We start from the raw sequence: 23,003 nt of genomic DNA, 5'->3' as shown, positions 1-23,003 counted from the left end.
GTTGCTATTTTTCCTACTATTGTCTATTTCCCCTGTTTTTACAGTTTTATTTTTGTTTTTTTCTAATGTAGGCTTTTTTTTCCTTAGAGTATTTCCCCATTCAGTGCCATCTTCCCTACAATCAGGGGAATATATATCGGTCCAATCCTGATAGGATCCTCCCTCTCTGGGGTTATAGTCCTCTTCACCACAGGCTTCCTGGAACACCTGATCCTCTAAATTGTCTATACCTCCATTGGCACTATCCATATTATCCTTATCCACATTATCTATCCCTGGCATAGGTCTTTTATTATCTTCATTACTCTGTATTTTGAGGTTATAATCTCTTAGAAATTTCATTCTTTTCTTATTTTCTATTTTGGATTCAAACACCTCTATTTTCTTTTTATTAGTTGTATCCAATTCTCTATAATACACATCACCTTTGAAGTTATTTAGTCTACTTCTAATGTCTTTAATCTGGGTGTTAAGGTTGAGTATTTGTTTCTGCCTATACCGAATAAGAATGTCTATTAGTTTAAATGAAATTTCTTCTAGGTTAGTGTCCCATTCAGTCAATAATTCCAGTACAGTGGGGTCCATAATAGCCACTTTTTCAAATTTCAGCCCTTTTGGCACAATTTTATATTTGACATAACGTTCCAAATTGGTGCAGTCATGCCAGTTTAAGAGTTGCTTTTTAGTCATTTTTTCTAGTTTTTCAAATAGGTGCTTGGGATTAGTAATGGATAAATTTTCATTAACAATAAAGTTTTCCCCATCTATTGAAAGCTTTCTTTCCTTATTAATAAGATCAAAGTAGGCCCCATATTCATATTCTGTTGAATCAATCATATTTTGTTGCAAGTGTACCATATCTAATTGACTACTTATTTGTAGAACAATGGAATAGTATATTTAGATGTTTTTATAGTCAATTATTATATTGGTACTATAAAAGTTTAGTATAGAAACCCCTTCCCCAGGAATGCTGCTATAGGTTAAGGGAGAAAAAAACACTGATATGTAAGACAGAAAGCTATTGGGTATACACCCTTTAGCTCACCCTATAATACTACTGAGGTAGAGATGGGGTACTTAAATATTTATTAAGCACCTCTAAGTATCAATAGACTCTCTTATTCTTATAGACTGCCAATCTCTTAAGGTAGAAGGGATCCCAAATTCCCTCCAAGAATTAAATAGATACACAAGAAATATAGAGATGGCGCTATGTGAAATAGAGAACTTAAATCACTAAAATAGCTTAACTATGCTAATATCAATGTACATGTGTATTATAGAGCTCAAAGTGCTATATGCAGCACAGCAAAAGGCCACAGAGTACAATATCATATAACCTAAAGAGTCTCATAAACAAAAATCACAAGATATAATAATGATATTGATGAAAATCATGTGCTATTAGTCCCCAATATAGCAAATGATAAAGAGAAATAGTAGAATACAGTTCTATTTTCTTCTTTAAATTGGTGTGTGTCCCCCTTTGGGTTTGCACTTACGTAAAATTCCCCCAATCATATGAGGTAAGGATGATTCGGTAACACTGGTAAGGATTAAGCACTCTGGAGTGTGTAGCCACCGGTAGATAGAACTTTGCTGTAAATATCACTTGTCTCTCTTGGTATTCTGGTAGATGGAAACTTTCGATCTCAATCACCATGCCATAAAGGAAAACCAAAAGAGATATATAGTGTAATACCATTTAATATAAACACATATATATACACAAGTAGACAAATTCAAACTCGCATGTAAAAACCTCAACAAATGAGGTATGATAAAAGCACATAAATATTCAGGCACAGCAACAGGAAAAAGTTTTACAGATCCCAGCAAAAGTTCATGTTCAAAGTACCAGAGTACACTGAGGGTAATCCTTCTTAACACAATACCTAAGAATTTATTTGTTAGTTTAGTATACTCTTTTTCGAAGTCACTTGGTGCAGTTTCTTCTTACCCTTTCAAATTGTCCTACCGGAATATTTTTTTATCCAGGATGCATTTATCTTCCCAGAAGCCCATGTACAGGTTGGCGTAGCTAGGGGCAAATTTTGTGCCCATAGTTGTTCTGCCAACCTGTACATAGAACTCCCCTTCAAACAAGAAGTAATTCTCTAAGATAAAACCTATAGCTTCCAGGAGAAATAGTTGTTTTTTCTCCGAGAGATTGGTTACATCTTTCAGCCAGTGACCCACAGCCTTTATGCCCAACCCATGTGGGATATTTGTGTAAAGGGCCGTGACATCCACAGTTGCACAAATAAAATTGTCTTCCCATTTTATTTTGGTTATTTTAGTTATGGTGTCAGGGGTATCTTTCAAATAGGATTTTGCTGGGATCTGTAAAACTTTTTCCTGTTGCTGTGCCTGATGTTATTGGGAAATATTTATGTGCTTTTATCAAACCCTAATTTGTTGAGCTTCTTACATGTGAGTTTGAATTTGTCTACTTGTGAAGGGCCCTTTTAGAAGGGCTTAATCCTTACCAGTGTTATAAATATATATATATATATATATATATTTATACAACACACAGAGAAAGTCCAGCACTCGCTTACAAGCTCTCAGCTAAGATTAATAGCAAAACTGGAAGAGTTAGTTACCGCATCTAGCCAAATGAGACAAGCCCAAGTACCACGTTAAGGTCTCTTTCAAAACCTGGGTCCCTAATACAGCCACACAATTGCAAGCTCTCAATCAAACAAACTGAGAACAAGTCAGGGTGCACAGACTTATGTAATCACCCTAGACATATACAAAACACCGAAGGGGACTGCACTCTCAGACTTGACAGGGTACACATCCCATGACCCTGCAACATGCTCAGCCCTGGGTGCTAATAGCACTCTCAGGAAGCTGTGCTGTCTCCAGAGTCACAGGCAGCTAACCCCAGACAAAACTGGGTACAAGGCCCATAGGGAAAATTACAAAATAAATTAATACAACACACAGAGAAAGTCCAGCACTCACTTACAAGCTCTCAGCTAAGATTAAAAGCAAAAGTGGAAGAGTTAGTTACCGCATGGGCCTTGCACCCAGACTTGTCTGGGGTTAACTGCCTGTGACTCTGGAGACAGCACAGCTTCCTGAGAGTGCTATAGCACCCAGAGCTGAGCATGTTGCAGGGTCATAAGATGTGTACCCAGTCCAGTCTGAGAGTGCAGTTACCTTTCGTGTTTTGTATATGTCTAGGGTGATTACATGAGTCTCTGAACCCTGACTTGTTCCCAGTTTGTTTGATTGAAAGCTGGCATTTGTATGGCTGTATTAGGAAACCCAGGTTTTGGAAGAGACCTTGACGTGGTACCTGGGCTTGTCCCATTTGGCCAGATGCGGTAACCAACGCTTCCAGTTTTGCTTTTAATCTTTACAGATGTAGTAAGAAGAACTTACTAGCTAAAGAATACACGTCTTAGCACACTAGGCTGTTTGTGTGTAATTTCTACAAGGTATGATACACCTCTAATTAATGAGTGAAATTAGTACTAGTGAAAATTTTTTTTTTTAACTTTTATTAACTTTATTAAAATAGGATTGAAATTAAAACCACACTTAAGTTGACTTCAGTAGTTGAAATGTCTATCTCATAAGGATAATGTGTATTTCTATTCCTGCCGTTCTTAGCTTGTATAGTTACAAATTATATTGAGGTTTGTGATACTTGGTGTATCTCTAGGTTACTCTAATCAAAATACAGAATCAACCTCTTAATGCTCTTCTAATGTGGCTGGTAAAGAGCTGTGATAATAGTGGGTTATCTATCTTGCTGTGTTAATTCCCAGTTTATTGTGACCCAGTTTCTAGTTATACTGACACAATAGAAATATCGTATAGGATCACATAAGTGAATAATCTTAGAGATTTAGATTAGTTCTTCTCACAGAGTTAGAGATTAATTCAAATGGTAATTGTTAGAGTACAAGTGTTACTCTCTTCTACAGTGTGCATATCAACTCTAAGTTTCCAATGCTGTAGTGGCAATGGTTATAGACTTGACTATAATTGTGTCATAATTTCACACAATTTGTGAGAAAACTCATATATTGAAAGTATTAAAGAATACTTTCTAAGTATCTTGGCAACAATTAATCTCTGAAGATTGTATCTATATAGTTATTGTCCAAACTTTAACCAATTTATAGAAAATAATAATGTGGTTAGGAGCTTTAATAAAAATTGTTGTACTATAAGATCAGAGTTATGTTGTAAATACTCAGCTACTTATAATATAAGTGTCGGCTTTATACAACTCCTATACCTTCTTATTGGTAATATACATGGTCAAACGAAATTGCTCCTTAGACTCTGATTACCAAGCAAGAGCTAAAGAATTGACTTCAAGACTCTTAGCTAGGGGTTACAGTAAAAGGTCGATAAAAAAGGCAGAACATCATTGCAGGTCAACTGCCAGAAAAGAACTACTTCGGAAAAAGGCCAAAACACAGCAAGATGAAATACGATTCATTTCTACCTTCAACCCCAAAAGCACACAAGTATTAAAAATACTTCAGAATAACTGGCACATTTTGAAATCAGACCCAATTCTATCTCAAGTACTAGGAGACAAAGTACAAACAGGCTATAGCAGAACAAGGAATCTCAAAGATCTGATTAGCCCAAGTCATCTGGGGGGTAAAAGAACTGTTGGAGCAACATCCAAAGGGTCACACAAATGTGGGACATGTAGTACTTGTAGCTATATGATAAAAAAACATGACATCCATGATCGGTTTAATAAAATCCATAAAATTCAGGAATATATTAATTGTCACACAGAAGGTGTCATTTATGCACTAACCTGCAAATGCAATTTAACATATGTAGGTATGACAACAAGGAAGATCTGTATAAGGTAACATTTGACAATAACAATGGGAATTTGAGGAAGTGACATTGAAACACGACTTCTACAAGCAGAGAGTTGATGGATCTTTCTATTAAATACAGTACAGCCTTTTGGCCTCAATGAACATAATAATTTTTCTGCTTTTCTCTAAGAAACATAATTAGACCATCAAAATATGAGGGTGGATCAATTCAGCAGGTCTAAAATCTAACAGTTACATCTAACAGTTGTCATCACCCTACAAGAGAAAGTAGTGATGTCAACTCAACAAAACTCCTTCATCATCTGTCATGATTAATAACATATGATAGATTAATTCACATATACCACACTTTTATCACTTTTGCACACAATTTTTGAATGACTCTGTATCACTGCCAATTTTAACTAAATTTGTAATTAATTCTATCATCACGCTCAACAGTATTGACTCTGTATTTGAAAAGTCTGATCAATGTATTTTCAACATCACTCACGCCCTATAGCAAGTAAGCATTCACATCAAAGAAATTATATTAGACACTTACGTTCGATGTACTATTAACAATAATGTGCATTGTTTGATTTCACTTTGAATATTCACCAGAGATTCATATACTCTGTCACTTTAAAAATAACAAACAAATTTTCATTTTGAACACATCATTTTTACATCACTGGAAAACACTAAATTAAAATATGAAAAATTAAGGAGTAAGTGTTTATTAATGTAAAATCAAGTTACAGAGCTGACATGGTTAGCTTGAGACACTACTATCAAAAGTAGGATGTTAAACTTATAACTGCAAAAAAACACTGGGGGCGCGATCCGATATAGATCGCAGTTTGCGGCGCAAGCAAGGGAACCCACGTCGCCCGCAGTTTCAGCTCGCAACTCGAGCCATCCAATATGCGGCGCCGTCACTTGCTAAAGTGGCGCAAGTCTCACAAACCAGCGATGTCCAGAAATCTGAGTAAGTACAGATTTTTGGAGTCGCCAGTGAATTGCGTCACGTTAGAAACTGCCGGCGCCTATAAAACCTGACTAAAGTCTAAATCACCCGCACTGTCTAACACGCCTCCCTAACATAGCCCGACACGTCTAACCCTCTATCCGCTATCCCCCCTCACTATCCTAACAATAAAAAAGCTATTAACCCCTAAACCGCCGCTCCCGTACCCCGCCGCAACCTAATAAAGTTATTAACCCCTAAACCGTCGCTCCCGTACCCCGCCGCCATCTATATTATATCTATAACCCCCTAAAGTGAGCCCCTAACACCGCCGCCATCTATATTAAAATTATTAACCCCTAATGTAAGCCCCTAACACCGCCGCCATCTCTATTAAAATGATTAACCCCTAATTTAATCTACCTACCCCACCGCCAGCTATATTATCTATATTAACCCTAAGTATATTATAGTTAATATAGGTATTACATTATATATATTAACTATATTAACCCTAATTATATTAGGGTTAATATAGTTACTATAGTATTTATATTAACTATATTAACTCTATCTAACCCTAACACCCCTAACTAAATTTATATTAAATTAATCTAATTCATTTATAAACTAAAATATTCCTATTTAAATCTAAATACTTACCTATAAAATAAACCCTAAGATAGCTACAATGTAATTAATAATTACATTGTAGCTATGTTAGGGTTAATATTTATTTTACAGGTAAATTGTTAATTATTTTAACTAGGTATAATAGCTATCAAATAGTTATTAACTATTTAATAGCTACCTAGTTAAAATAATTACCCAATTACCTGTAAAATAAATCCTAACCTAAGTTACAAATACACCTACACTATCAATAAATTAAAGAAACTACAAACATCTATCTAAAAATACAATTAAATTAACTAAACTAAATTACAAAAAAAAAAAAACGCTAAATTACAAAAAATAAAAAAAAAATTACAAGATTTTTAAGCTAATTACACCTATTCTAAGCCCCCTAATAAAATAATAAACCCCCAAAATAAAAAAAATTCCCTGCCCTATTCTAAATTAAAAAAAGTTCAAAGCTCTTTACCTTACCAGCCCTTAAAAGGGCCTTTTGTGGGGCATGCCCCAAAGAATTCAGCTCTTTTGCATACAAATACAATACCCCCCCATTACAACCCACCACCCACATACCCCTATTCTAAAACCACCCAAACCCCCCTTAAAAAAGCCTAACACTACCCCCCTGAAGATCTCCCTACCTTGTCTTCACCACACCGGGACGAACTCCTGATCCGATCCGGGCGATGTCTTCCTCCAAGCGGCAAAGAAGAATTCTTCCTCCGGCGATGTCTTCCTCCAAGCGGCAAAGAAGAATTCTTCCTCCGGGGACGTCTTCCTCCAAGCGGCAGCAAAGTCTTCATTCTTCCGGCGGCATCTTCAATCTTCTTTCTTCGCTCCGCCACCGCGGAGCATCCATCCCGGCCGACGACTGAACGACGAATGAGGTACCTTTAAATGACGTCATCCAAGATGGCGTCCGCCGAATTCCGATTGGCTGATAGGATTCTATCATCCAATCGGAATTAAGTTCGAAAAATCTGATTGGCTGATTGAATCAGCCAATCAGATTCAAGTTCAATCCCATTGGCTGATCCAATCAGCCAATCAGATTGAGCTTGCATTCTATTGGCTGTTCCGATCAGCCAATAGAATGCGAGCTCAATCTGATTGGCTGATTGGATCAGCCAATCGGATTGAACTTGAATCTGATTGGCTGATTCAATCAGCCAATCAGATTTTTCGAACTTAATTCCGATTGGCTGATAGTATCCTATCAGCCAATCGGAATTCGGCGGACGCCATCTTGGATGACGTCATTTAAAGGTACCTCATTCGTCGTTCAGTCGTCGGCCGGGATGGATGCTCCGCCACCGGTGGCGGAGCGAAGAAAGAAGATTGAAGATGCCGCCGGAAGAATGAAGACTTTGCTGCCGCTTGGAGGAAGACGTCCCCGGAGGAAGAATTCTTCTTTGCCGCTTGGAGGAAGACATCGCCAGAGGAAGAATTCTTCTTTGCCGCTTGGAGGAAGAAATTCTTTGGGGCATGCCCCACAAAAGGCCCTTTTAAGGGCTGGTAAGGTAAAGAGCTTTGAACTTTTTTTAATTTAGAATAGGGCAGGGAATTTTTTTTATTTTGGGGGTTTATTATTTTATTAGGGGGCTTAGAATAGGTGTAATTAGCTTAAAAATCTTGTAATCTTTTTTTTATTTTTTGTAATTTAGTGTTTGTTTTTTTTTGTAATTTAGTTTAGTTAATTTAATTGTATTTTTAGATAGATGTTTGTAGTTTCTTTAATTTATTGATAGTGTAGGTGTATTTGTAACTTAGGTTAGGATTTATTTTACAGGTAATTGGGTAATTATTTTAACTAGGTATATATTAAATAGTTAATAACTATTTAATAGCTATTATACCTAGTTAAAATAATTAACAATTTACCTGTAAAATAAATATTAACCCTAACATAGCTACAATGTAATTATTAATTATATTGTAGCTATCTTAGGGTTTATTTTATAGGTAAGTATTTAGATTTAAATAGGAATATTTTAGTTTATAAATGAATTAGATTAATTTAATATAAATTTAGTTAGGGGTGTTAGGGTTAGATAGAGTTAATATAGTTAATATAAATACTATAGTAACTATATTAACCCTAATATAATTAGGGTTAATATAGTTAATATATATATATAATGTAATACCTATATTAACTATAATATACTTAGGGTTAATATAGATAATATAGCTGGCGGCGGGGTAGGTAGATTAAATTAGGGGTTAATCATTTTAATAGAGATGGCGGCGGTGTAAGGGGCTTACATTAGGGGTTAATAATATTAATATAGCTGGCGGCGGTATAGGGGGATTAGATTAGGGGTTAATAATTTTTATATAGGTGGCGGCGGTGTAAGGGGTCAGATTAGGGGATAGATAAGGTAGATGGCGGCGGTTTTAGGGGCTCACGGTGGGGGCTTAGTTTATGTAGATGGCGGCGGGGTCCGGGAGCGGCGGTTTAGGGGTTAATAACTTTATTAGGGATTTCGGGGGGGGGGGGGATCGCGGTTGACAGGTAGATAGACATTGCGCATGCGTTAGGTGTTAGGTTTATTTTAGAAGATCGCGGTTGACAGGGAGATAGACATTGCGCATGCGTTAAGTGTTAGGTTTATTTTAGCAGCCAGTTTAGGGAGTTACGGGGCTCCAATAGTCAGCGTAAGGCTTCTTACGGCTGCTTTTTGTGGCGAGGTGAAAATTAAGTAAGTTTTCTCCATTTTCGCCACGTAAGTCCTTACGCTGCATATTGGATACCAAACTGCGCTGGTTTGGTATACCTGCCTATAGCCCAAAAAACTACGGGCGACGGCAGAAATATACACGCGTAACTTCTAGGTTATGCCGTATATAGGATACCAAACCAGCTTAAATCTTGGCGTCGCCGGCTTTTGCAGGCGACGATTTTTATCGGATGGACCCCTGGGACTATGCATATAAAACTGTGCACACCAAGAGTATAGAAACACTCTACAGTTAAGACAAACTGATGTCAAAATCTCATACGAATAACAAAACTCAAGGATACTATACACAGCACACTGAGACAACATTATAGAGGTGTTAACGTTAGTATATATGATTACTACGTTATGTACCTAAAAGAACGGGGAGGACCAGTTATTAGTTTTTTCTCAGGTAGTAGTACTACATATTCAACAATTTAACGCCATGGTTACAACACCTAGACCTCTGCAGTCTAAATAAGAAGAGCCAACACCATACTCAATGAAACGATTCAAGTAACAAACATGAAATAAATGAGGTTATGTCATTTATCAGTAACGAAGATATAAAAAAGATATCTGCATTTTTTATTAATCCAATCCTGAATTAGAATACCAGACAACTATAATGAATGATAACACCATTACACAGTTTATCAATTGGGGGATTATCTGATTCATATCTTTGAAAGGATAGAAACTCCCTATGGAGGCGTAGTCAAATTTTAGACCCAATCAACTGTTTCAATCATGAGTGATGTCACTAGTGGGCGTTAATCAGCACGCCATAAAAAGCTGAAATTCCCACTGCGCGACGTCCTTTGAAAAAGCCGGTTCACGTCGAAACATGTCAGGAGAGTTAGGGAAATGGTGAGGAGTCCTAGGAGCTCCTGTGTTTTTACTGTAGTCTATAATATATTTATTGTGCGTTGTTCTATTCGAGCCTCCTCTGTGCCTGAGGCATGCAGGTTGTCAGTTAGCCACTGGCAAAAATACGATCAATGTGGAGTGCTAGAGAGGGCTGTATACATCGCTCCCTTACTCTCAAAGTGCATGCTGGTATAGTAACGGATTAGCACAAAATTAACAGTAACAGGCACAACAGCCAAACTCTGTTACAGTTACAGTCAGTTATGCTGTGCACCGGTGCTACGAAAGCATGTAATTAATGATAAGAGTATAAACAGTAAGACGAGTTGCAACAAATACGGCTGTAGATCACATGTTACAATACAGAATAATAAGAAGTAAACATTGTGGCCAAATTGTTAGTCGCAACTTAATATGAAATTTACTTGTACTCCTTTAGATCATTAATACACTTGTACCTGACAGATCACAATAAGCAGTATTGACATTGCGAAGCGATTTTGAGCCAGCCAATGAACATCCCAGTGAATAACTAAATGTAATCTAACATACTATTGCACAGAGATTTGGGTGATTTCAAGTGCTAAAACGAAGTCAATGCAACTACACGCTCTGATATTTAGAATTGTCTTTTTTACTTGTTATTTGACCATGTATATTACCAATAAGAAGGTATAGGAGTTGTATAAAGCTGACACTTATATTATATGTAGCTGAGTATTTACAACATAACTCTGATCTTATAGTACAACCATTTTTTATTAAAGCTCCTAACCACATTATTATTTTCTATAAATTGGTTAAAGTTTGGACAATAACTATATAGATACAATTTTCAGAGATTAATTGTTGCCAAGATACTTAGGAAGTATTCTTTAATACTTTCAATATGAGTTTTCTCACAAATTGTGTGAAATTATGACACAATTATAGTCAAGTGTATAACCATTGCCACTACAGCATTGGAAACTTAGAGTTGATTTGCACACTGTAGAAGAGAGTAACACTTGTATTCTAACAATTACTATTTGAATTAATCTCTAACTCTGTGAGAAGAACTAATCTAAATCTCTAAGATTATTCACCTATGTGATCCTCTACGATATTTCTATTGTGTCAGTATAACTAGAAACAGGGTCATAATAAACTGGGAATTAACACACCAAGGTAGATAACCCACTATTATCACAGCTCTTTACCAGCCACATTAGAAGAGCATTAAGAGGTTGATTCTGTATTTTGATTAGAGTAACCTAGAGATTCACCAAGTATCAGGTGAACAAGGAGGCCATGTCATTAGATTTTCTTCTTGTATACCCTTTCTTGCCAGCCACGCTGTGGAGTACTTGGACGCGTGTGATGGAGCATTGTCCTGCATGAAAATCATGTTTTTCTTGAAGGATGCATACTTCTTCCTGTACCACTGCTTGAAGAAGGTGTCTTCCAGAAACTGGCAGTAGGACTGGGAGTTGAGCTTGACTCCATCCTCAACCCGAAAAGGCCTCACAAGCTCATCTTTGATGATACCAGCCCAAACCAGTACTCCACCTCCACCTTGCTGGCGTCTGAGTCGGACTGGAGCTCTCTGCCCTTTACCAATCCAGCCACGGGCCCATCCATCTGGCCCATCAAGACTCACTCTCATTTCATCAGTCCATAAAACCTTAGAAAAATCAGTCTTGAGATATTTCTTGGCCCAGTCTTGACGTTTTCAGCTTGTGTGTCTTGTTCAGTGGTGGTCGTCTTTCAGCCTTTCTTACCTTGGCCATGTCTCTGAGTATTGCACACCTTGTGCTTTTGGGCACTCCAGTGATGTTGCAGCTCTGAAATATGGCCAAACCGGTGGCAAGTGGCATCTTGGCAGCTGCACGCTTGACTTTTCTCAGTTCATGGGCAGTTATTTTGCGCCTTGGTTTTTCCACACGCTTCTTGCGACCCTGTTGACTATTTTGAATGAAACGCTTGATTGTTCGATGATCACGCTTCAGAAGCTTTGCAATTTTAAGAGTGCTGCATCCCTCTGCAAGATATCTCACTATTTTTGACTTTTCTGAGCCTGTCAAGTCCTTCTTTTGACCCATTTTGCCAAAGGAAAGGAAGTTGCCTAATAATTATGCACACCTGATATAGGGTGTTGATGTCATTAGACCACACCCCTTCTCATTACAGAGATGCACATCACCTAATATGCTTAATTGGTAGTAGGCTTTCGAGCCTATACAGCTTAGAGTAAGACAACATGCATAAAGAGGATGATGTGGTCAAAATACTCATTTGCCTAATAATTCTGCACTCCCTGTATAATTTGCATGTATACAAGCTAAGAACGGCAGGAATAGAAATACACATTATCCTTCTGAGATAGACATTTCAACTACTGAAGTCAACTTAAGTGTGGTTTTAATTTCAATCCTATAAAGTTAATAAAAGTTAAATTTTATTTTTTTCACTAGTACTAATTTCACTCATTAATTAGAGGTGTATTATACCTTGTAGAAATTACACACAAACAGCCTAGTGTGCTAAGACGTGTATTCTTTAACTAGTAAGTTCTTCTTACTACATCTGTAATTACAGTTGTTCTCAAATACACTAGCACCAAAACCCAGAATATAGGAGATAATTCACTATATTCTTAATCAGGGGTAAATCTTAGGCAGTCCTGATACTTTAAGTAGTGCCATTTGTCATTTTGTAAAAATTGCTTTTAATCTTAGCTGAGAGCTTGTAAGCGAGTGCTGAACTTTCTATGTGTGTTGTATTAATTTGTTTTGTAATTTTCCCTATGGGCCTTGCATCCAGGCTTGTCTGGGGTTAACTGCCTGTGACTCTGGAGACAGCACAGCTTCCTGAGAGTGCTATTAGCACCGAATGTGGAGCATGTTGCAGGGTCATGGATGTGTACCCAGTCCAGTCTGAGAGTGCAGTCCCCTCTCCGTGTTTGTATATTTATAAATATGTTTTTATAGATATTGCAGATATATATATATATATATATATATATATATATATATATATATATATATATATATATATATATATATATATACATATTTATGTCTATAAGTGCATTGGAGCCCTTTTTTGCAGTTAGGTAGATGAAAACATGAAAAATATTTTTTATGCAATATTCATATTTAATAAAGGGTTTAGCTATGCATTTACTGTAAACATTTCAGATTCCAATGTTCTGCACATAGCAGAATATGTTCTATTACTAAATTGATATTTCTATATATATCTGAACCTATATATAATTATGTATATAAGTATAGATATATATTGTACAAAAACCCCATCAGATATATGTAGAAATATGTATTTATGAATAAACATAACATATTCTGCTATGTGAAGAACACTGGAATGTGAAATATTCATATTTTCATGTTGTGTTAGCATACATAAGAGTATGCAGTAGGGTTTGCACAAGAGCGAGGTGTTTTTTTTCTCTCCATTAACTTCTATGGGGGAATAGGTGAACGCGCACATGATATTCTAACTTCAGCTTTTTGCGCTCGTTCGGTTAGAGCGAAAATGAAAAACAGTTCACTTTCAACTCATAATAAGAGCGTAACCCACAAAAATCTTACTTCTAGCGCAATTAATGCTCGAGCGGGAGCGTTAATTAGCGTGTCACTTGTAATCTGGTCCTTAAAGTGCAAATACCTCCCTTAAAATTATGCAACTTTTGTTTAAAGAGTGAGTGAACCTTTTTTATCTTCTCTGTGCACTAGTAAAATATTTTGACCACTTCAAAAACAATGCTGCTTTAATGAAAACTCCTTCTTGCCAGATTATTTGAAATATGTTCATTTTGTAAACATTGTATTATCTGCGTGTTCATTTATATTAATCTGATTAATATAGTTGGCTTGTAAATAAAGTAATGATACATTTATTTATTTATTTTTTCAGGGTGTTGGTTTATCAGTCCATGGAGATTTCAGAGTGTCTTCTGAGAAGACCTTATTTGCGATGCCAGAGACTGGAATAGGTACGAATAATAGCACTATACCCACAGGAATAACCTAAACTACCTTACTAGCAAGTAAGACATCTGCAGTGACAGGACATCAGTCTCTAGTTTTAAATATATATTAAGAGTACTGTAGTTAATCAGTGTTTTGTATTGGCTTTCATTAAAGGGACAGTCTACTCCAAAAATATTGTTGTTTTTAAAGATAGATAATCGCTTTATTACCCATTCCCCAGCATTGCATAATCAATACGGTTATATTAATATACTTTATACCTCTGTGATTACCTTGTATCTAAGCCTCTGCAGACTGCCCCTTATATCAGTTCTTTTGACAGACTTTCATATTAGCCAATCTGTGCTCACTCATATATAACTCCCTGGGAGTGAGCACAATGCTATCTATATGGCACACATGAACTAACGCCCTCCAACTGTGAAAAACTGTCAAAATGCACTGGGATAAAAGGCGGCCTTTAATGCCTTCGAATTTGGCATATGATCTACCTAGGTTTAGTTTTCAAGAAGTAATACAAAGAGAACAAAGAAAATTTGATGATAAAAGTAAATGGGAAAGTTGTTTAAAATTGCATGCCCTATCTCAATCATGTTAGTTTAATTTTGACTAGACTGTCCCTTTAAATAGAAATACATTTCTTTGTAAAAAACTTTTCAATTTACTACTTAACGCAGAAGACAGGGACACAGTGTGATACCTTTTATCTTTATAGAATCAAGGGTTAACATCCCTAGTATAGGGGTTATTGAACGGGAGGGGGGGTTATACATAATATTGTTTATTGTTTTATTGCTGCAATATGTGTGAGATGAGGCTCTGGCAATTGGTGAACCTAGTTTAATTCCGGGAGTATTTGCTCGGCAGTTTTGGTCCGTTTTTTCCCTAGTGCAGGGGCTTTCCTGTGAGGCATTCCTACTGACCGGGTGTGGGATTGAACGCTTAGTCTTGGCCAAGAGAGGGTTTTCTGAGAGAGTGATTGATACTCTTGTTCAGCCCAGGAAGCCGGTCACTCGTCGCCTCTATCATAAAGTGTGGAGTACTTACTTTTCCTGGTGTGAGAAGCATGGATATCCTTGGCATAAGGTTAAGGTATCAAGGATTCTGTCTTTTCTCCAGGATGGACTGGAGAAGGGGCTTGCCGTCAGTTCCTTGAAGGGACAGATTTCGGCATTATCTGTTCTGTTGCACAAGAGGCTTGCTGAGCTTCCTGATATTCAGTCTTTTGTTCAGGCTCTGTCTAGGATCAGGCCTGTTTTTAGACAATCCCTGGAGTTTGAAGTTTGTTCTGAAGGTGTTGCAGAGGGTTCATTTTTAACATATGTACTCTGTTGACATTAAGATTCTTTCTTGGTAGGTTCTATTTCTGTTGGCTATTGCATCGGCTTGCAGAGTATCTGAGTTGGCGGACTTGCATTGTGAGCCTCCTTATCTGTTTTTTCACACTGATAAGGCTGTTCTTCGCACTGGTTTGGAATTTCTTCCCAAGGTTGTGTCCAACCGTAACATCAATCAGAAAATTGTTGTTCCTTCCTTGTGTCCTAACCCCTCTTCTTCTAAGGAGAGGTTACTTCATAATTTGGATGTGGTTCGAGCTTTGAAGTTCTATCTTCAGGCTACGAAGGATTTCAGATGGACTACGTCTCTCTTTGTGGTGTATTCAGGGAAGCGCAAGGGGCAGAGAGCCTCTGCAACTTCCTTGTTCTTTTGGTTGATGAGCATGATTTGCTTGGCCTACGAGACAGCGGGAGATAAGCCTCCTCAGAGGTTAATGGCTCATTCAACTAGAGCTGTGGCTTCTTCTTGGGCCTTCAAGAATGAAGCCTCTATGGAGCAGATTTGTAAGGTGGCTACCTGGTCCTCCTTACATACTTTTACAAAGTTTTACAAATTTGATGTTTTTGCTTCGACGGAAGCAGTTTTTGGGAGAAAGGTTTTACAGGCTGTGGTGCCTAGAGATTGGGTATTTGTTCCCACAAGTAATGAATGAAGCCATGGACTCTCCTCCCCTTTAGATGGAAATTTTAAATTTTGCTTACCTGATAATTTCATTTCCATCGTGGGGAGGAGAGTCCACGGCTTCCGCCCGTTGCTCCGGTGGGTGGACCTAAATTTAGTTTGTTCTTCTGGCACCATTTATACCCTGATATTTCTCCTACTGTTCCTTGTTCCCTCGGCAGAATGATTGGGGGATGAGGGGAGCGGGGGAGGTATTTAAGCCTTTGGCTGGAGTGTCTTTGCATCCTCCTGGTGGCCAGGTTCTTATTTCCCACAAGCAATGAATGAAGCCGTGGACTCTCCTCCCCTTTAGATGGAAATGAAATTATCAGGTAAGCATAATTTATATTTTTTTAAAGGGATAGTCTACTTGAACATTTTTATTGTTTAAAAGATAGAAAATCGGGGGACGTGTCCTGATAGCGGCCATGATGGGATGAAAAAATGGAAGCTCCCAATGCCTTAAGGGATAATCTGCTAATTTTCTATACCATGGCTGTAAATCTACTATTAATAACAATGTGATACTGCTTCTAGGGGTGTCGCTGCATTCACTGATACCAATATCACAGAAATCATCCCAGCTGGAGCTACTTTGGACAGTTAGAGAGGCGAGGTGACGGCCTAGTAATTTTGGCACTAATACCCCCTCCCGATCTGAGCTGTTTTTCTCAACTGCATATACATAATGGAGGAGAACTATGAGACTTTGCACTTACTGCTTATAAATATTGCTCACAAGATGGACATTCAATTTAACGCACTCACTGAGGCTTTAAAGTACAGCCCCAAGACAACGGAAGTCAAGTTACCCGCTAACTCGAGATCTGCTACTGATCCCCTATTTGCGGGTCAATTAGAATTATTGCAATCCGTGATACCGCTGGAAGAGAAGTCAGGAACGTACCTAGACCTCACTACAAGGTATGGGAGCATGGATAAGACACCATCTTCGGCCGGATCATTCTCTCCAGGCAAAGCTGAGAAGAAACCTGTGGTTCTTACCTTGAGTTGTAGGGAGGAGCGGCGCACCGCTGAGCGGATCTCTGCATTAACACATCTCAGCCCGTTTCTGCACCCAGATGGGGAAATACATTTGCTGTCTCTGGCCTCGCATTGGGGAGATGCAGCTGGTTGCTGTGACCAGGCTTCGGAATCGCTGCACCTCTGGCTGGCAGTTCACTCCATAATCCCATCCGGAACCGCACTTAGCTTCTCAAATCGTAGGCTACGCTCAGTCCTAATCAACTTGCAGGACTTTCAACACAGAGTTCCCGGCGAACTTAGATCGGGAATTGGCTGACTATGGTGTTACCTAAGACCCCAGTACATTCCAGTGTTATGCTGACGGCGTTATTTAGATTTTGTATATTCTGCAGGTTTGACGTTAATTGAGTTTTAGTTTGTGGTTTTATATGTTATACTTTATTTTGCATCACATGCATACCTATATTTCACCGCCTCAGTGCAACCCCTCAAGACTCCAGAATGGCCTACACTGTATCTTAGGTCTCTTATGTTTAATCAAAGCTCAAGAAGGCAGATAATTCCCTTGCTGGGATCTCCCAATACATTAGGACTGTGAATTCCTTCAATACTTAGTTTAACCCCTGCAGCTCTTCATCTTCAGCCTCCTAACACTACATAGTTTTATTGCACTGGTCATCCTAATTCCCTAAAACATTATTATACTACTGCTAACTGTTATGTTGTATTGATTCTTGTATATTGAAGTGTGAGCTTTCAAAACCTTTAGGAATACTGCTGTAGCTTCGTGCATATTTTTGCTAAAAGTCTTATAATTCTACTGTATGGGCTGATGTGACTACGAAAGAGCAGAGCTTTGCTTATACATTTATTTACATGTATATAACTGCTGTTAGTTGATTGTGTTCTATATTCTCCGTTCCTCCCCTTAGTATATCAGAGGTCCAAACTACGCAAAGCATTGTAACTATATTACCTCTCATTCTTATTTACTATATACTATGGCCCCAATTTCTCAAAGTCTGGCGGACCTGATCCGACAGTGCGGATCAGGTCCGCCAGACCTCGCTGAATACGGAGAGCAATACGCTCTCCATATTCAGAATTGCACCGGAGCTTGATAAATATGCCCCTATATATTTAATTGATTGACTTATATCATTTCTATATTCCTATATTTTATTATTGCTTTTGGGATTTAGATCCCCTATACACCATGGCGGATACATAACAAAAATGAGAGATTTCATGTTTATTACCCGTCTATAGAATCACTTTCAGGTTTTTGTTGGGTATGGGTATCTTAATTTATCCCTTTAAGCTTTAATACCCACATGTTCTCATAATCTTTGTTCTAATTTTTATGCCTCAGGCAATAACTTAGGGTATTACACATTGTAAATCCATATCATACGGTTAGAATAATGGAGAGTTGTCTTTGTACATTTTGACAACCCTTTGCCCACCCCATCGAGTTTATAATGAGTCCAATAAAGATTCTACTAATCCACATCATAATAACACCACTGTACCCATAAAACACTCGGACACGTCCCCTTTCTAGTAACTACCATTCACCATTCACTTACCACTTCACCTGACCCGTTAGAGGTCAGTAATGTAGTTACCTCATTTCTCTCTCCCTTAAGAAAAAAAAGAGGTTCCATTTAAATGTACTGCATCTCATCATTGACGCTGGATTGCATACTCTCGCATGTTTCATCTTAATGTGTATGTATAATTTGCAGGCTATTCTCTGTACGCTGCAACTTTTGAAACAAGGCAACATTTTGATTTGATGATATTCTGTATACTTATACATTTGTTGGCATTATATGAAAACCTCAATAAAAAATGTTATAAAAAAAAAAAAAAAGATAGATAGATAGATAATCCCTTTATTACCCATTCCCCGGTTTTGCATTTTTCATTAGTCTGGTACTAGGCCCCAAGGCAGAACATGCTGCGATCTGAGATGTCTGCAGAAACAAAATGGGACACATGCAGGAACTGTTAGTGCTTTTGCTTGGCAGCACAGCTCCACATTAGGCTGTTCTCTTCCAATATCGCTGTACTCAAATAATCTGGGGAAACCCCCAGAAAAAGGCGGTGCACAACTGAAGAAGCAAGTGTGTGTATATGTGAAATAAATATATAATCTTCACTAAAAGTATTTTTGTAAAGTGCACGTATGTATATGTGGTAATTGAAAAAATTAAGGAACATTCTGTGGGAATTTCTGCAAAACAAAATAAAAATTCATTGAACTAAGTGAAAGATAATAAAAAACGTGCAGAAAAAAACTATTAAAGTGCTATTAGTTACATAAATACATAAAAAGTGTCGGACAGTTCATACAACTTGTGTCCGCGAGGAATTTGCAGACTTCAGCTGGAGTGTATGGTCCTTAAGGCAGCTCTGCTTTGGAAAACAATGTAAGTTCACCTCTGAATCAAAGAAAAAAGGGGCGCCTCATAGTGAACTCCGTGTGAAATATGGAGGAAGGGTAATAGAATATAACTCACAAGTTGAGATGGCACCTGTGTGAACAGAGTGCAAATAGGCAGGCTGACGCTTGCAGTTGTCGGCTTACTGGATACTCTCCAAGTATCTAAGCATGGCATGAACGGCTGCTTGCCTGATAAAACGACCACTGTTTGGGTCGAGAAACGCATTGCAACAATAAAGCCTTGTTTTTACATATCACTTCTCACGGAGGTGTCTGTATTGCTTGTACACAGGCTTCTGCCAACCTTGATTACCACCTGGCGACCCAGTGTTTGGACAGAGCTGATTATCACACACTCAGACTGACTGGAAGTAGCCGCTCGTGCCACGCTTAGATACTTGGAAAGTATCCAGTAAGCTGACAACTGCGAGCGTCAGTCTGCCTTGTTTGCACTCTGCTCAAACAGGTGCCATCTCAAATAATGAGTTATATTCTGTTACCCTTCCTCCATATTTCAGACAGAGTTCACTGTGAGGCGCCCCTTTCTTCTTTGATTGATCACTGTACTCTTGCAGCAATGTGTAAGTTTTCCTTAGCTGTTTGAAGAGAGCAGTCAAATACTGAGCAGCGCTTCAAAGCAACAGCGCATCGATTGATGATTGGCTCTCAGGGATATATTTTAATGTTTTCATCTGCAGCTAATTTGCACTGCAATTTTCAGCTGCTGCAATATATTATAAAACTTTTTATTCACCAGTTAATCAACAATGCAATGAAGCTGGTGCTTTAGTGTAGTAAAACAGAATTCAATTTTAAAATGACCTGCACAAAATGTTTGACTAAAAATCTAATCGCAGAAAGTGAAAAACAGTTATGCCTCTGGGGTACTAGGGAACACAGCTGGCTGGGGTCTTGTTATTACAGGCTTGGGTGCGTCTTGATTAAAAAAAGGGAAAAAATGCTGTTAAAGATGATTGGCTGCCTGACCCTAATCAGTGGGCTCTCATCTAATGGACATTGTTTTAAGGTATTGATGTTTTTTTTTATTCTGTAGAGTATAGCAGGATAACACCCTTTTCCTTTTGAATACATTGTGTTTTAAAAGGACATCTTACCCATATGCTAAATCACTTGAAAGTGATGTTGCATAACAAATATCACCTAAACATCTTTGTGTAAAAAACAGCCAATCTGTTTCATCAGTTCTGAGTTCACACTGGAATTTCAATATATAACGTGGCATAATTTCAAAGTAAACTTCCTTAACCTGAGGCGGAAAATACAGTGCACATGCCGGATGCACACTTCCTTGCAAGCTCCAGGCCTAGCATTCTCATTGGATGTTTAAAGCACCTCTATAATGGGATGTGGCTACTGAGGAAATCTTAAGGTCAAATATCTTTTTACATAGAGATGATGTTGATGTGATATTTTCTAGTCCGCTTTTTACAGCTATGCTGCATTACTTTTAAGTCATTCAGTGTTTGGGTAACGAGTTTAAAGGGACATAAAACACCAAAAAATGATTTAGACAGAGCATACAGTTTTAAGCAACTTTCCAATTGACTTCTATTATCAAATAGTTTTCTTGTTATCTTTTATTGAATAGCAGGAAGGTAAGCTCAGGAGTGTGCACGTGTCTGCAGCACTATATGACAGCAGTTTTGCAACAGTGTTATACATTAGCAAGAGCGCTAGATGGCAGCACTGTTTCCTGTCATGTAGTGATTCAGACATGTGCACACTATCTACCCAGGTATCTCTTCAACAAAGAATTACATAAGAACTAAACAAATTTGATCATAGAAGTAAATTGGAAACTTTTTAAAAAAATTGTATTCTCTATCTGAAGCATGGAAGAAAAAAAAAAAGGGTTTCATGTCCCTTTAATTCTCTTCAGCTGCATGTTCTTGATATAAGAAAACGTAAACCAGGTTGTTTTTTTAAGTGAACACCTTTTAACATGTTTATCTTTAAAAAAAACTAGTTGACATGTTTTTAAGAAACTGACATTTTATTTTTCAATTGTAAGCTAGTTTCAGATTATTATTGATGATATTTGATTACTTTATTCAGGTTCATTGCTCTCCACCGTGTTTCAGTATAACAAGCGCAGAGCAGAGCTGATATGGGCATGTTGAGTATATTGTTATCCGAGAGGCTTAGGGGAACAAAAAATAATTAGGTCACATCCAGCAGAGAGACACAGCTAGGACTGTAGTGTGGTATCTGAGAAAATCTGTCGTTTGTGTCTCTCTCGCGTTCTCTCTCTGTGCAATCCCTAAAGGTTTTCAGAACCAAACCAGGCAAAATGAGAATTCCTTGAACAGTCTGTCCTGAAGCTTAAAGGATTTCCGCGAATTAAAAGAAATCTGTTATTTCACAAAAACTATTATAGTGAGTTCAGTTTCACAGTATACATAAAACAAAATGGCAACTTAATGTTGTACGATACAAAGACGGTACTCAATGTTTATGACTAAAACAAGGCTGGTTAAGCAAATAGTAACCAGGGGTTATTGTCACTTAAAGGAAATCTATATACATTTTGTTATTTATGGATAAAATATATAAGGAATTAATCACTGCATTGCAACAATCTGCATATAAAATAAATTATTTTCAAAGTTATTAAACACACATTTTATAAATTAAATTTACAGTCTTTTTTTTCTTCTTCAAATCAAGAGAATGGGGCATTTCTTATTTTCAGTCTTGGGTTAAATCCAGTGCATTTGAAGGATGCTGGCATACAGCAGCGTGGGAATACAGGCTTGGTTGGGATAGTTTACATAGTATCCATTTGCAAGAAAATAGCTTCAGAACTGTGATGAAAGGCAAATAGAATAACAACCAGTGGACTTAGTCTTTATCTAATTTATTATATCAAGTATATCCATATTATCAACTGGACTTTTTAATCTATTGCTTCTAAAAGAATAATAACCTCTAGAATTTCTTGAGATTTCCCATTCTGTTAAATTTGGCACAACTCGTTTTCTTCTTTTCTAGTTTTGTAATCTTTAATTGTGTTGCCTGAACAGTCAACTTGATTAGTTGATGAGTGTTTTTGTACAGCAGAAATTGCATGTTGTTTTTTTTAAGACCTAGTGGTAAGTTCTCACACACCTGCTATAAAGGTTTACTTTAATTGTCCGATGAATTGTATATTAAAGAATGCTTAGAAAGGCAACTTCTCTCCCACAGTTTTACACAACTGATTTCTTGTCAGCATAGGGTAAAACAGTTCAGTACACCCTCAATGAACTTGCTTTCTACCCATGCAAATTTTTCTTTTTTCAAATAACCCCCACTCTAAATATGCCTAGTGATATATTTAGTATTTGTTCAGTACATGCCCTTGCTTTGTGGCGTAGTAGTAAACATTGAATAATACTGACTGTTCAGCACCCACTAATATTAGTTAAAATGTGGTGCATGCTTTAGGGTAGTTGTTGCACTCCCCTGAAAACAATTCAGTGTAGCAATATAGCAGCACCAAAGTTTCATTGTATCCACATCTTGTTTATTGGAACATGCCAAAAGAAAGACACAACGTTT

At 37.5% G+C, this 23,003-nt stretch overlaps 1 protein-coding gene across 1 annotated transcript in view; it reads left to right on the top strand.

The window, feature by feature from the left end:
- LOC128644543 (3-hydroxyisobutyryl-CoA hydrolase, mitochondrial-like) overlaps positions 1-23,003 on the top strand; it is a 215,400-nt gene that overhangs the window by 119,262 nt on the left and 73,135 nt on the right. Inside the window, exon 7 of the mRNA XM_053697120.1 lies at positions 13,932-14,010. Coding sequence (XP_053553095.1) covers positions 13,932-14,010 — 79 coding nt within the window. The remainder of the gene's footprint in view (positions 1-13,931; positions 14,011-23,003) is intronic.

The sequence above is a fragment of the Bombina bombina genome, unplaced genomic scaffold, assembly GCF_027579735.1.
Source record: "Bombina bombina isolate aBomBom1 unplaced genomic scaffold, aBomBom1.pri scaffold_575, whole genome shotgun sequence".
NCBI classification, from domain to species: Eukaryota; Metazoa; Chordata; class Amphibia; order Anura; family Bombinatoridae; genus Bombina; species Bombina bombina.
The sequence above is the reverse complement of the archived record's forward strand: the minus strand, read 5'-3'. Positions and strand labels throughout refer to the sequence as shown.